Here is a 15718-nt window from a genome sequence, read left to right on the forward strand (position 1 = left end):
TTGTGAGGCTGAAATGCTTAAAACATCACCTTTCTCTTCATCTGCTAGCCCAGGCTTTTAGATCTGCTGTAGAGGACTGTGTCATCCTGCCAATGAGGGAAGCCTAATGTGCAGTGACGGGGATCAGACCTTCTCAGTGGTGGCACCTTGCCTGTGGAATTTCCTATCCTTGCAGGATAGGAAAACCCTCATCACTGAATTTTTGATGGTGTATTAAGACCACTCAGGTCTTAGCAGCAAACAGATGCATTTTAGGCCAGATGTACTGATGCTACCTGCAGTGTTGTATTTTGTAGTGTTGCATTTTGACTAGTGTTTTAAAGTTATGATTAAGGTTTCAAATGGTTTTTGAAATGTATTTTAAGTATCCTTTGTAAACTTCTCTGCAATCTTAACAGATGAAGGACAGTTTAAAAATCGAACAAATTGGAATTGCAGTTAATTTATTCACTTCTAGAATGATAAACTACAAGATGCAGTTCAGCCACATGTTATGTTAGGAGCAAATTGAGTAAAATACTTCCATTAGCTTTTACCTTCTTTTTCTATCACCTTTTTTCTTTTTCAGATTTCTTCTTTTCCCCACCCTTTTTTGTGTAATCTAGGGTCTTTTTTATTGATTCTTGGAGAATCTGAACACATATGTTTCTATATATGTAAGTATCATTGGACAGTGTTCTTGAAGCTACGAACATGAGTTTGACCAAACTGCGGGAAGCAGTGGAAGACAGGAGTGCCTAGCGTGCTCTGGTCCATGGGGTCACAAAGAGTCGGGCACAACTAAACGACTAAACAACAACAACAAAGTAGCATTGATTGCTTTGTTATACACAACTGCTATAAGACACCGGATATATGGTATATTGTAAACTTACAAATAAATAAAATAAAAAGTGAATAAGGAAAAAATTAAAAGGGTGAAATATTTGTGTTTCTAAAGCAAGATAGTGCTTTAAACATTTCTAACTATTAACAGGCAAAAGGAAGGAGTTAAGCTGAAGATGAGGGCTATGAGAAGGAAAACAGGTATTGGGGCCTGGTTATTAACAAGGAAACTGAAACAAGAAGCTTGTAATAAAAAGTAGAGGGCAAAAAGTCTGAGGGGAAAGAACAATAAGGCAGATGCTGTTGTTTTTGGCTGAAGTTTTTTTGGGCTTTGGTTGAAGACGTTTTCCCAATCCTCTTTGTGTCCTGCTGTTGGTTGGTATGTATAGTATGATTCCAGAGGAAAGCTTGATAGCTATTTTCTTCCTACTGTTTTTCATGAAGGAGAGCAGACTTGCTAATATTTGTGCCATGTAAGAAAAAACAGGAGAGGAGAGACCATAATTAACAAGGTTTGAGTTTCAACTTTGCAATTGTATGAGTGTGGCAAAATAAAGAAATACTTCAAACTGGTATATTTTACTATGCCAACTAAGTCCAAAATCTTATACCTTTTTACTCAGAAGTAAGCCCTTCTGGATGCAGCGAACTTTGTCTCCTGAGTAAATATGGATTTAATGGCACTGTGGCTTAAATTGAACAGGTTGTCATTTTAAAGTAGCGTAACCATTTATTCATGATTGACAGAGCATGTTTGAAATACTGGAATGGGAAGCTTAGTTCCATGCTTTTTCAATATTTTACTACTTAATCCATGGATTACAGCTGCTACTTCACTGACACTTCATTAGAGCTTGCTGCACATTCAGAATATTAAGCTGAGCATGAGTAAATTTATAATTTAAGAATCGGAAGTCTTGTTAGCCCAGCAGTGGAATTGATGTCACTATCACTTTGCATTTCAGTTCCTCGTTGTAAAAAATGGGGGGGGGGGGGAGAGTTCACCCTCAAGGTGGTTGTAATACAAGGCTTGTTTTGATGTTACCATTCCATTCTTATTTTTTTCCTTTTTCTTCCTATCTGTATGCCACAATTGAAGTGCAAATGTGTTCTTTTTCATTTCCAGATGCTTTCCAAAATCATGAAATAATCAAGAAGCAAGGTTGAGTCATTGAAAGAACACTTGCAATTAAGAATGCAATCCTATACACGTCTACTCAGATGTAAGCCTAATTGAGTTCAGTTGGATTTACTCCTGGGTAAATGTATAGGATTTCAGCCTGGATGATATAGCTTGGTCTTAACCATGAATCAGTAATGCTATGCCACATGCTTCATTTAATCCAGAGTACGAAACCTGCTATAGAAGAATTTGCTTGCTCTTTATACACTTTCACTTGGCAGCAAGCTTTGCACCATGTCCTTTTCCTGTTAATAGCTATGTTGCAGCTACGTTGAGTTGAGTGAATGGGTTACATTTAAATGCATGTTAGGGCCAAAGTAGAAATAATGTTGGAAATGCTACATCTCCATTTGTTGATACTTTTGCAGATCAACAGCTGCATGTGGGGGCAGATGAGAATTAGGGGTAGGGTGGGGGGAACCATTTCCCAGCAGTATTTCTCCATTGGAAATTGACCTCCCCATAATTGATGATTTCCCATAAGGAAAAACATCTACATGCATGTATTTTTTCCTCATCAGAGGATTAATAGCTTCAGTCTGGGCTGGGGATTTTCATCAGGAAAATGGTGTGGAGGGGTAGAGTTGAACCAGTTTTCCCACTGAATTGATATACATTCACACATCTTAGTCCTGATCACTATTTGATTCTTACTACTATTTTCAGTAATCGCTACTTAAAGTAGGTATTGCTAATTTGAAGAGCTTGATGTTTGCTTGATATAAGAGGTAGATTTATTATATACCGGTAATTAATTATATACCGGTAACTGTTTCCCATGCAAGCTTAATTGAAATTGGTGGATAGCTCAGTCCGTACTGATCTCGGGGTTGTGGGTTCAAGCCCCACATTGGGTGAAAGATTCCTGCATTGTGGGGGTTGGACTAGATGATCCTCATGGTCCCTTTCAACTCTACAGTTCTGTGATTCTATGAAGCTAGTGGGGATATTGTCAAAATAGAGATTGGTAGGTCTGGTACAATATCTTGGAATATACTAATGTTGTTTATTTATAGATGGTTTGAGATGATTTTATGATGACTTTTGAGGGATGAGCCTGAGTATGCCACTCTCCTAGAGAGACACCAATCTCCCAACTGAAATATATGTTTGTTTATGTAGGGTTGATGTTTTTACTATTCAAACCCAAGTTAACTTGGTGACTTGGATACAGAGAACCCCTTGTGTTACCAAAAGGAAATTCTGCTTATGCAAATACGGTTCTCCAGTTTCTATGTTATTGCAGGATGAAGTCCTACAAATGCTTACCTTGTTTTGGTGGACTTCACACTGAGGCCTTAATGCCTGGTGCAGCTTGATAGTTTGTAGCTTCTGTGATAACCATGAACCTGCCTGAACTGTTTATATCCAGTCTGACTAATTAGGTATTCATTCATTTTTAGATTTAGGCTACATAAATTAAAAGAGATAGGGACTTTTTGGTGACCAGGGATATCATAGCAGTGAAGACCTGTAAGACTCCCTCTCTTTCCATTTTTAGATGGTTTCGGTAGATTGTTAAAAATTGCAGCCAGCTTTCGATAATGTGCTTGAAGGAACAGCTGCTTATAATAGCATTTTCTATGAATGATTTAGCACTGCCATTTTTGTGTTGGGTGTTTTGCGTTTAACATTTATTTGGTTATTTTATATTAGAAAAGTGGGTAGTAAATCTAATAAAACTGGACCATATCTACTGTTTCCTTGGGAAAGAAAATCTTTTACATAATAAGAAACTATTTGTTTATATAGCCCTTCTAATATTAAAAGCAGTCAGTATACATTGTCTCAGTAATTTTTGCCAGTGTTCTTTTAAGATGGAGGTCAGAATAGTGACCTCCATCTTACATACAGTGAGAAATAGGTGATTAGACTGAGAGAGAGTGCCCTGTCTTTGGAGAACAATCGAATTAATGGCAGAGGTGAGATTGGAGGCAGATACTTCCTGGCTCTCAGCTCAGTCACTTACAGCCTAATCCTGTGCATGTTTACTCAGAAGAAAGTCCTGTTTGTTCAGTGAAATGTAATCCCAGATAAGTGTGTTTAGGATTGCGGCTGTTATTCTCTTGCCTTGTGTCTGATTTTGATCCAGAAACAAACCACTGTCAGGATTTTGATCTTAAGACATTGAAAGCCATCTGGAGCGCAAGACATAATCTGGGCAAGGGGTTGGAGCTAAAATCCCTATTCTTCTACGAATCATTGCACAATACTATTAAGGACAAACAATTGATGGTGATGCCTTATTGACGAACTAGAGGCATTCTTGCTTTGTTTTCCATAGCGTGAGATCATACTATACCAACTGCTCAAGCTACTCCACCCCGACCATTGTTAATAAGCAGTACTTAATTGTATTGTGTTGGCTAGTACAGTGCTAATTCCTGTCTTCTGCAACATTTGGTTTGTTTTAAAATGCACCTCATTGCGGTAGGGATATTTGTTAAAGTTCACCAGATGGTAATGGAGATCTGTGTACCTTGACCCTAAGAGTGGTTATTCATGCTAGCCTAGTTTCACTTCTAGAAATTCCTTTTGCTTCAAAAGGAAGCTGCAAAAAGTTTCCTTTTAACAAAAAAAAAAAAAACTATTTTAGAATGATACATCTTTCTTCCTCTGCTTTTTCCTTTTCAGCCCACTGAAGATTTGCTGCGTTCGCCCTGAAAATGTCCAAGAAAAGCATAGACTATGGGGAGCTACCTGAGTATGAGAAGAGTCAAATCAAAAGGACCTTGGAGCTAGGCACCGTCATGACAGTGTACAGCCTCAAAAAGAGTAGTCCAGAGAGGAGGACAATCCAAGTTATTATGGAAACTAGGCAGGTGGCATGGAGCAAGACAGCTGACAAAATAGAAGGTTTCTGTGAGTATCTGCTTATGGTCGTCATTGCAAATAATTGAATTTAACCCTGTCATGACCTGCTATTTTCTTAGATGTGTTGATGGGAATGAAGAAATGGTGTATGTTTACTGCTTTAGCATTTAACGCTGTATACCATGTATAGGTCCATGTATAGGGGATTGAAAGTGACCCCACCCTTCAGCTGTCTTCCAGGCCTTTTACTCAACCCTTGTGACTTAGTAGATGAATGGACCTAGGACATACACATTAACTTAAGCCAGCAGCAAGGAATCTTTGACCCGGGGGCCTAATTAACGCCAACAGGGATCTTAATTTGGCCAGTGAGGCTGTTACTTCTCAGGCGACATCCACCTGCCCCATATGTGGCATCAGATGTAGGGCAGGTAAAGATGCTTCCTGATCGTTCATTGGAAAGTGGGGCTTGCTTGCAGTGTTGACCATGTTTAAGTAAGTTTTAACTGTGGTTGCTGTGATGTCTAAATTAAGAAACCAGGGCCAGATCAAAACATTTTGCTGCATGAGGTGGAAGACAAGGTTCCCCCACCCTCCTGTTCCTAAACTGACTACCGTATTATTTCGCTCTATAAGACGCACTTTTCCCCCTCCAAAAATGAAGGGGAAATGTGTGTGCGCCCTATGGAGCAAATGCAGGCTTTCGCTGAAGCCTGACTTCAGGAAGCTATCCACAAGCCTTCGGAACGCGGCGGGAGTTCCCGACGGGCTCCGAAGGCTTGCGGATAGCAGCCTGTTCTGGGGGCTGGGGTTGGGGGAAGCTCGGGCTTCCCCAGCCCCATGCCTGGGGGGGGGGGAAATAATTTTTTTCTTTATCCCCCCCCCCAAAAAACTAGGTGTGCCCTATGGGCCAGTGCACCCTATAGAGTGAAAAATACGGTAATTGGTAGCTGAATCTTACTCCAACACTTACTTAGTTAGACATGTTAGTTTGCTACAGCAAAAACAAATGAATGCATTGTTGTACTTTAAAGACTAAAACATTGATTCAAGCACCAAGCCTTCATCCAGTTTGTGAAATACACAGCCTAAGTAAAGCGAGAAGGAAAATGATTATTGGTTGCTGTTGCTGTTTTTGTTTTTTAAAAAGGTGGCACCAAGAGCTAGCAGTAGGTGTGTCACAATAGTTTGTTGAGCCTAATTGAGTGCAACTGCATGTATATGAGTTTTTCATATCCATGTGGATTTCTTTTTCTAAGGTGAAGAATGTCAACATATTTCAAAGTATAACAATAAAAAGAATTTGATCTGCTTTTTTTCTTACTGAAGTTTTTTTATGTAGAAGTTTTAGTTGTGATAAAGAATAGTGTGATCCAGACTTCCTTGACACTAATGTAACTGCATCTTTAAATGGCTAATAGGAGTTCTGTTTCTGAAGATTGAAATTAATTTCAGCTGCTGTTTATGAAATATAAACATCAATCTTTTGTTTTGCATGGATTAATAAGTTATCTTTCTACAATCTAAAAATAACTACTAACCTGAGGAACAAGTTCAGTACAAGACTCCCACTGTGGGAGTATTTAAAAATAAGAAATGCAAAAACATATAAAACATGGAAAGTACAATAGAAGCCTAACTAGAAGTGTCACCCAGGGCTATTTCTGGTATAAAATTTTCATCTGCATCTAAGATTATGTAAATATGTGAAACACTATGTTGGGAAATAGCTTTTGTTGGAAAGATTTCTGGACAGGTGTTTAGTTTCTTGCCCACCTGTACTTGCAAAACTCTCCTTCAGATTCATGTGCATGTTGTCGTCTTGCGTAAAGGATTTTAAATATGCATTCCAGTACCACATTGGATCCACCCCATTAACCTCTGTGGGATTGCAGTGTTCAAAAGCTTTTTATGCTACCATCACCTACCACAAATCCTCACATTGAACCAGAACTAAGCTTAAGTATGTGGAATTTCATTTGTACATACCAATTTCCAATTAGCACAGTATCTCTCCTTCCCTCCCTGTTTTCTCTCCCACTTTTCAAAATGTAGATTGTAAACTTCTGGTGGAAGGAACCTATTTCTGTCACTTGGACTACTCTGTTAAGTTCAATGTACATTGATGGAGTTAACTAAACAATAACTGTAATATCAAGGTTTCAGAAGCTGTGAACAATAAGTACATAAAATTTCAAGCTATGTTAAGGTTATATAATCATAGAATGAAGGCATTGGTACCTGTTTGTTTTTGTTAACTAAAGTATTACATGGGAGTTGTAATTTCTAATGAATAGGTTTTTTTAGAAAATTGAGTGGTTAATGATCAATATTTTCTGACAGTTAATCTCTCAGAAGATATTGATCATTGAACCAGATCCTTTTCTTCTTCTTTTTTATAAGTCTCCTCGTGGTTCAGCCTGTTTAACAGCAAGTATGAGGGTGGAAATTCCTTAGCTGCAGGTTCAGTCTGTTCAACAGCAGGTTAAAATAGCTATTTTTAAAAAATGTGCTGAAGTGCAAGTAAGAATTAAATCCAATTTGCTTAATGAAGGTAGAAAAAGGTGGCTGTGTTCTTCCCTTTTGAAATAATGGTTGTGTTTGGCATATTGTTTCCTTTTTGAATTTTTCTTCATGATTCCTGCTTGGGGATCTGGGATCAAACAAAACCTATTGCAGGCTTATGTGGAAAACTGTTGTTTTATTTTAAAATTTGTTGAATATTTGATGTATACTTGTTGAAAGATGTAAGACTTTTTGTGCCACTTCCTCACCAGGTGTTTTAATGTGGAATTTCCACTCTTTACCCTGTGAAAAGCAAGTGAAAATTGACATGACAGAAAATGTACATGTTCAAGTTTGGAAAGTTTTGTAGCTTACAGTAAGAGAACATTGAGAGTGTCACTCTAAAAACATTATTGTTTGGAAGCACCGTTCCTTTCTGAGGACATGTCCATATATTTTTTTCAGTTTACATTTATGAAATTTGGAATTTTAAGTATTCCCTTTTAAATGATACCTACTCCAAAATCATAGACTCATAGAGTTGGAAGAGACCACAAGGGCCATCGAGTCCATCATGGGAAACAATAAATTAATGACAGTGGATAACTATAGTTGGAAAGATTGCCTTGTAAAAACATTTTGTGCAAAAAAGCCAAACCCACAAGTTTTAGATGCTTAGATTATATAGATGCCTATCTAGATTACATAGATGAGTTGACGAGGAAAAAGGGAAGAAGAAAAGAAGGCCTAGCATGTGTACCAGAAGTAGTAAACAGAGCTTCATAAGCACATTGAGCATTATCTCCTTCCGTAGTTAGTCATGAAGAAGCTTTATAAGCACAAGAGAGGTCTCTCCCACTTGCTGATCATGGCTTGCATCAGCATTATTAGTGTAGGATGTTTGGCACACCACTAATAAATGAATATTGGACAGAAATTGATAGTTACGTCTCAATATATTGATGCCATTTCACTAAAGGCACAATCCTGTACATTGTTGCTCAAAAAGAAATTCCCAATAAGTTCAGTAAGCTCTGGGAACTGGGTGCATGATTGCAGCCTGATTCTTCCTGAGATGTTCAGAGTCTTGTAGGCATGGTCTCCAAAGAACTAGCATTCTGTGTGCCTGGCAGTGAGAAATGTGCTAAATGTGCACTATTCCAGTTTGTGGTTTTTCCTTCCTGCCGCAAGTATAGGGCTGGATCCTGCAGTTTTTTTATTTGAGGCAGAGCACCAACTAGCTCTCTGTAAATTTTAGCCTGTGTGTTTTTCTTCTCACAAACCAAGGCACAAAAATAAACAAAAAACTTGTTACAATTAGTAAAACTTCTTTTGAGAAGCAGCTGCCATTTGTGATATGATGCAAATGTGCTAGAATGGCAGCAGTTGTTGTGGGGAGAGAGACCTGAGTTTTGCAATTCAAAAAGGCTTTTGATACTTGTTGTTTTGCTTTAAGGTTTGGGGGCAATAACTTACTGTATCTTCCTTTCAGGATGGTTGACTTTAAATTCTGTCATGCATAGAATTCAATACAGTTCCTTCTTGGATGGCTAATTTGCAGCTGTATGCATTTTCTCTTTCTGCCCCCCTGTCCTGGTTTGGCTTGGCAGGGGAGGGGAGGGAAGGGGAACTTGCATGTGGAGGGCTTACTTACATGTGGGGATTCATGGCTATCAGCCCCCTGCACACTTCTCACTTACTCTTGGATATCCTGTGTGAAAGACACCTCTACAATTAGTGACCAAGGAAGGGTTGTTTAACACACTTGAGACAAGGCAGAGTTGCCAGTACTGGAGGGTGGCATGGAAGAAGGAGATGGGAGGCATTTGCAGGGCCATACTAAAGAGGCATGGTATTCCTGCTTTACTTGTGCTTTGTTCTGTCATTCCACTTGTGCCAGTAGAATGGAAGTTGCTGTTGGATGTTGGGGGGTATATCTTACCCAAGGCAGAATATCTGTAAGGGGTCTGATAAGGTAAGTTTTAGTGTATTGCTTTTTTCTGCATGTGTTGTACACATGCAGGGCACTTTGTACAATGTTCCCTGTCTCCCGTACCAAATGTTTTCTTAACAACATTGCAATGGAGTGGTAGGAGGTGGAGTGAGCAATGTGTTTTGACTTTCAGTTGAGTTTGTTTTTTTTACTTGCACCACCTCTTCCTTTTATGGTATGGGCTGTAAGCAAGACCATGGAAAGTTATGGATTCAGAGTGAAGGTGCCTTTCCATTGCCCATTTTTGGTCTCTGGACAGTTGGAGTTGTACCAATGGTGTGGATATGTTGGTATAATCTTAGGCCAGCATCATGGGCATAGCCAGGATTTTTGTGGAGGGAGGGCAGAACCTCAGTTAGTTATGTATTTTTATTAATTGTTATTGATTTAGGGGGGCGGTTGCCTCTCCCTTCCACCACCACCCTGGCTATTCCCATGGCCAGCATTGATCCCTGATGGTGATATTGTCCTTTACTAGTGCAGGGGGACTGCACCAGATCTCAAATACTTTTCAGCTGGCATAATTTGAGCATATGATTTCACCTCTAGTCCCTGATATGTTTACTGGTGTGCTAAAAGGTTTCCTTGCAGGTGTATCAGACTGGCATGCAGATTCTCCATGTCATCCTTCTTTCCATTTCAAGTCTTTTCCATGGTGTGGACAAACATTTTACTTGTGCTCCATGTGTGACTGAAATTGTTTACCCAAGGAGGGAATTTTCCCCTTCTGTCCAAAGTATCGGGGAAAGTGCTTTCCGCTGTTTGCTTGAATTGGAGTCATTCATAAGTCCTCATGTTCTTCTAAAATTAAATGTGGGGTGTGTCGACACAAAATCACTAGACCACGTACTTCACAGGGTAAATGACTACAATTTTCTTGACTCCACTCCGGCTGCATGCATCTTCATGCTCTGTATGTTGCCATAGCAGAGAAAGACTGCTGTTTCTTATGTCGTGAAGTAGGAATTCTCGTGTTGTTTAAGGGAAGGATGAAAACTCCATTGTGTAGCCTAAGTGAGATGGCACCATATAGTATAACATTCCTGCAGTCTACCTGCTGCTCCTACAAAGCTTACAAACAGTAGTACAAACCTTTTTTTTTTTTTTAAGACAGAGCTGAAGTTCTCACATGATTAATTTTGTGCCCAGTACCAGATTTTGTGCTTGAGCCCTGTTCTAGGGCTTGCAATATTTGTCATGATCTATCAATACAGTGAAAAGTATGAAGTTTGTTTTGTGTTTGTTTTTATACCTCAGCTGAGCTGTATGAGCGAACTGTATGAAATTTCCTTAAAGAGGCTCCTTATTTTTGCAGTCAACTCATATAACTCGGATGTGTAAATGAAATCGAAACAGGAGTCTAATGAACTTTCGCAGTAGAAGCAGGCACACAATAAACACTTTCTGTGATTTGGCTCAAGGCACTTGCTGTGTTTTGGTGATAGAAAAAAGAAAGAAAAAGAGATTTATTGCCCCCCTCTGCATGCAGAAGACTATTATGTATTTATTATATTTATAGAATGCCCATCTCTTAGCGGAGCCCAGATTACAAGTTAAATGTCCAGCATTTCCCAGTAGGGCAGGCTAAGACTCTTGTCTGAAACTCTGGAGAGTCCCTGCCAGTCATTGTAAACAATACTGGGCAAGATGGACCAATGGTCAAATTCAGTAGAAAGTAGGTTCCTGTGTTTCAGGAGTTTGATCACATTGATCATGATCTTTGTTTCAGTGCTTGGCATTGCCAGGTAGGGGTGGAAAGTCCTCCTGCCTGAAACAGTGGGAAGCCACTCTGAGTCAGTATAGACAGTACAGAGCTGGATGGGCCTATGGTCTGACACAGTAAAAGGCAACTTCCTAGGCAAGATAGTGAGAGGCACACACCAAATTCTTAACATGTGCCTGCTTCTACAGCAACAGAGAGGAACGAAAAGAAATTAGATCAGGCACCCCCAAACTCGGCCCTCCTGCTGTTTTGGGACTACAGTTCCCATCATCCCTGATCCGTGGTCCTGTTAGCTAGGGATGGTGGGAGTTGTAATCCCAAAACAGCTGGAGGGCCGAGTTTGGGGATGCCTGAATTAGATAGTGGTGCATGCTTCTATCTTAGATTGAAGATCTTCAACAAGGCAATTGATGAGAAAGGGAGAAAGCTAGCACTTTTTCTGAACCGTCACTTCTTTATTTCTGCCTTAATGGATGATTCATGGCAGTGTTAACTTGCACTTATTTGATTCAGTGCTTCTTCCTCCTAGTACAGAAGCTGCAATGGTTTTTATGCTTGTATGCATAGTCCTTTACCTTTTTTGCACTTGGGTTATGATTAATTGACTAAAACCCGTTTAATCAATTAAAGACATGCATTTTTTTTAAGTACTTGCAGAATCCACAGATAGAAGGGCTTCATTTTCAATGAGGCAGTCCCTCCTGCCTTTGGGAATGCCTTTGTGCCAATTTCTGCCTGCTGGTGCTGCATGATCACTGAGGCAGGCATTAACACCTTCTTTGCTTTGTGGTTGGCTGGATCAGCATACATTTCATTCACCTCGGATGCTTTTCCAGATTTAGCCCTCTTCATGGCCTTCGCTCCCTGCATCTCTCTTATCACAGGCACCTGGCATCAAATGGTGTGGTGGAGAAGAAGTGTGTGTTAGAAAGAGTGCTGGGAAAGGCATCAAAGGTAATAGTGGAGAAGTCTCTCACAGGTGATAGCTCCACTTAGAATAGACTAGTAGAGGCATAACTTGTCTAAAGTGTGTGACTTGCTGCAAACCCTTTGGGTTTGCGCAGTTTGTAAATAAGGTCAAGTTCCTTTCAGAAGACAATATCATGCAGAACAAAGCAATCATTTCCTCTTTCTTCCACACGGTACTACTTCAGTGCACCACAGATGTTTCTGGGCTTTTGCTGTTTCTTTAGTGAAGATGTGCAACAATTATAAGGTTAATTCAGATTAATTTTTTAGGCTGTGTTGCTAACAGTGTGTGAGAGTCCTCCTACATTGGTGCCACCTGTTCAATAATAGCCTTTGGAGTCATGTTTACTATACATTAGGTATCCCAAGGCAGTAGTGACACAACAAACATAGTTTCCATTTATAAATCCTTGTCAACGTTTAGGAGTTGTGGACATTTGAAAAGATGCTGTGCAGCATGATTCTGTGTGTGTTTACACAGAAGCACCTCTCAGAAACCAAAGGCACAACAGCCTTCATTTAATCTTGCAATCCTTAACCTTCAGAGAAGAAAAGGTTGCCTCATTAATGGGAATTTGCAGAGTTGTGGAAAACAGTTGCTGCTTGTCTTTACTCCTGCACCCAATCTAAAGATGAAAATTCATTACTATCACCATTCTGGAAAAAGAGGTGAATGTTTGCATACTTGTTCTGCTTGGCACAGCAAGAGGTCCTGGGTGCTGCTGCTTCACTGCCACATGACTCTTCGATATCTACCCCATTTTTGCTAATTATATCTGTTCCTGTCTTGCCCATCTGGAGTGTTAACATATAACACTTCAGGTAGTAATCTCAGCATGGTACAAGTGAATTGGCAAATGATGAAGGCATACTTCTTTACCCTGGCATTTGATACCTCTGGTTTTATGACCCATCCTATTTTTCTTTGTAGTTGTGAATTTTTAATTGTTTTTAATACTGTATTTTAAACTGTAACCTACAGGACCTAGGGCTGAAGTGCAGATGGTGACCATTAGCCTCATACCATAAGGAGAAGGAAACAAGTACATAATAAAAGCCTTGTTGGATTAGCCTAAAGGTCCATCTAGTCTATCTTCCCACTGTGGGGAACCAGATGCTTCTAGACAGCATGGCAGGAGTGAATGTAGGATCTCTCTGGCCCTATGAGCCATATTCTCCTAGGCCAACAACTGTTTGGAGTAAGTTTAATGCTACTCTGTGGATCTTAGTTGATATCTCTGTCCAATTTGCAGAACCCTGCCCACAACAGTACTATATATTTGTTTCCATGAATTTGATCCAGAAACAGCAGTTCTGCTTTTGCATCTCTTAGTATACTATTACATACTCACCAGCTTCCTCAAGAGGTGAGAAGTAGCCTTTGAATATTAGATGACCGGAAGGTGCCTTCTTATGTGAGTAAGGTGGCTTTGCAATATTTGTTTAATTTAAATATAAACAAGCATAGTGTATTAGAAGCAAATTGCAGACAGATCTGCATTAGAAAGAGGGTTGTGGGGTCCCATTTTTAAAAGCAAAAGAGCTGGGTGGGTGAAGAGTGCCTCTATTTCTCTATTTCTCTGATCTAGCTCTCTGTAGCTCTTTTGTCCAAGTGGCTTGAGATGGAGGCTGCATGCAGGTGAACCACACATGGGAATGAGGATTCTGTGTGTCTCATTCACACTTCTATTTTGCTTTGAAAATCTGATCTCCCTCTTTTTATGTAATGAGGGTGATGCCAGACTTTGAATATGAAGAACTGTCAATGTCATGGAAAGTCTAACTTGCAGGCTGGTTTGTATTTCCTTCAGCCCGGCTGGTTGCAGATGTGTGTCCTGGCTGATACAATTCTATTTTAAGGGGTGAGTAGGGCAAAAGTGTCTGATTTAAAAGCTGCTACGTACTATCTCCTGACCACAATACATAAAGTATTTTTCTGAATTATTTTTCCGAAGTATTCCTCTTTCCTTTTGTAATTATTTGACTGTGTTGAAAGCTCTCTTCCAGTCCCTGTTCTTATAGTGGTTATGCAAAAGCCTGATTTCAATAATGATACGGTTGCTTACCTATCATGATGCAGTAGCTTTTGGGTTCGGTCATAGTGAAACAGATAGTGTCCATAGTGAAACAAATTGTGGCTTCCTGCCAGCTTGTTAGGTTGTAACCAAAGTCACTAGGATCCAATGCCCAAGCTATGATACTTGAGAGTGTTAATTTGAATAATCTTGCAAAATGGCTTTTATTCACTTTCTTATCTAAAACAGATGTTCTGATTCATGGTTCGTCTTGGGTGCACCATTTTGTTTCTTCAACTGGGTGTCTGTGGTCAGATGAAAAAATCAACAAATGTGGCCTTCTAACTGCTTGCAGGTCTCTTGAACTGTTCATTTCCTCTGCTTTAATGCTCACTCACCTAGGCCAGACTTCCTGTTTATGGTCAGTCAGGGGAAGGGCTAAATGAAGTTAGCTATAATTCTCTAAATGTACTCTGCAAATAGGTTTGGTTTGGACGTATTCTAGGCAGCCTTCCTTTTTATTATTATTATTTTACAAAATTAATACCCTGCCTTGGACATAAGGCTGAAAAGCACTTCTGTTGACTGGTTTTACTGTCCAAAAAATCCTTCCCCTCTCCATCCCCTTACTTCTGAATTGAAACTGATTGGGTGTGGCCTGTGGAAGGCTGGCATGGCCTCGCAAAAGGGAGAAGACCAAGGTGGCTTAATGGTACAGGTTCTGAAAGGGTGTGTGTATATAAGAAGAAGAAGAGTTTGGATTTGATATCACGCCTTTCACTCCCTTTAAGGAGTCTCAAAGCAGCTAACAATCTCCTTTCCCTTCCTCCCCCACAACAAACACTCTGTGAGGTGAATGGGGCTGAGAGACTTCAAAGAAGTGTGACTAGCCCAAGGTCACCCAGCAGCTGCATGTGGAGGAGCGGAGACGCGAACCCGGTTCCCCAGATTACGAGACTACCGCTCTTAACCACTACACCACACTGGCTCTCAATTGAGGTCAAGCCAATATTGTCAGTATGATTAAAACAGTGATGAACCTACCCCTGTTTATCTGCATTAGATCAGCCTTCCATCTCCATATCTCTACCCATTTATTGGTCTTCCTGAGTGTCACCCAGACAATGGGCTTCCATATTGGTAGCTGATCTTCTGAGGCTTCTACAGTGGGTGGAGATATCTGCAGGTGCAAAATTGGACAACCAACAGACTGTGAGCTGCATGTGGCCCCCTATCTCATTTTATGTGCTTCCTGAAGCATCTCCATTCTTCCATCCCATCAGACCGACTCCCTCCCTCCCTCCCTTCCTTCCTTCCTTCCTTCCTTCCTTCCTTCCTTCCTTCCTTCCTTCCTTCCTGTTTGTTTTCTCCTCATTTTCCTTGGCTTTTAAAAGGTGGTTGTTTTTTCTTTCTGTGTAGTTTCAGTCTGGATGGACTGAACAGTTTTTTTGAGAGAAATAAATTGAAGTATGTTTCACTATTTTCCTTGTTGTGTGCCGCCTTCTCTGTCTCCTGCCCTGCACCACCATCACCCCGGCTATTTGAGAAGAATTGGTTTACTTTTGCCATGTGTGTAGACACACACACATGGCAGACGCCTACCAGTTTTTGCTGGGGAGTGCGTGGGTGAATGAGGAACAAAGCATTCACACCCACAATCACTTTTTACAGATTTGAGTGTAACTTGCATT

The 15718-nt window shown here is 40.1% G+C and overlaps 1 protein-coding gene across 2 annotated transcripts in view; it reads left to right on the plus strand.

The window, feature by feature from the left end:
- The window catches only part of PLCG2 (phospholipase C gamma 2), a 67604-nt gene that overhangs the window by 5334 nt on the left and 46552 nt on the right, over positions 1-15718 (plus strand). For both annotated transcript variants that reach the window (XM_083749883.1, XM_083749882.1), the window contains exon 2: positions 4643-4870. In XM_083749883.1, coding sequence (XP_083606009.1) covers positions 4675-4870 — 196 coding nt within the window. In that variant the 5' untranslated portion in view covers positions 4643-4674. The remainder of the gene's footprint in view (positions 1-4642; positions 4871-15718) is intronic.

This window comes from Podarcis gaigeae (genome assembly GCF_964106915.1).
Source record: "Podarcis gaigeae genome assembly, chromosome: 8".
NCBI lineage: Eukaryota > Metazoa > Chordata > Lepidosauria > Squamata > Lacertidae > Podarcis > Podarcis gaigeae.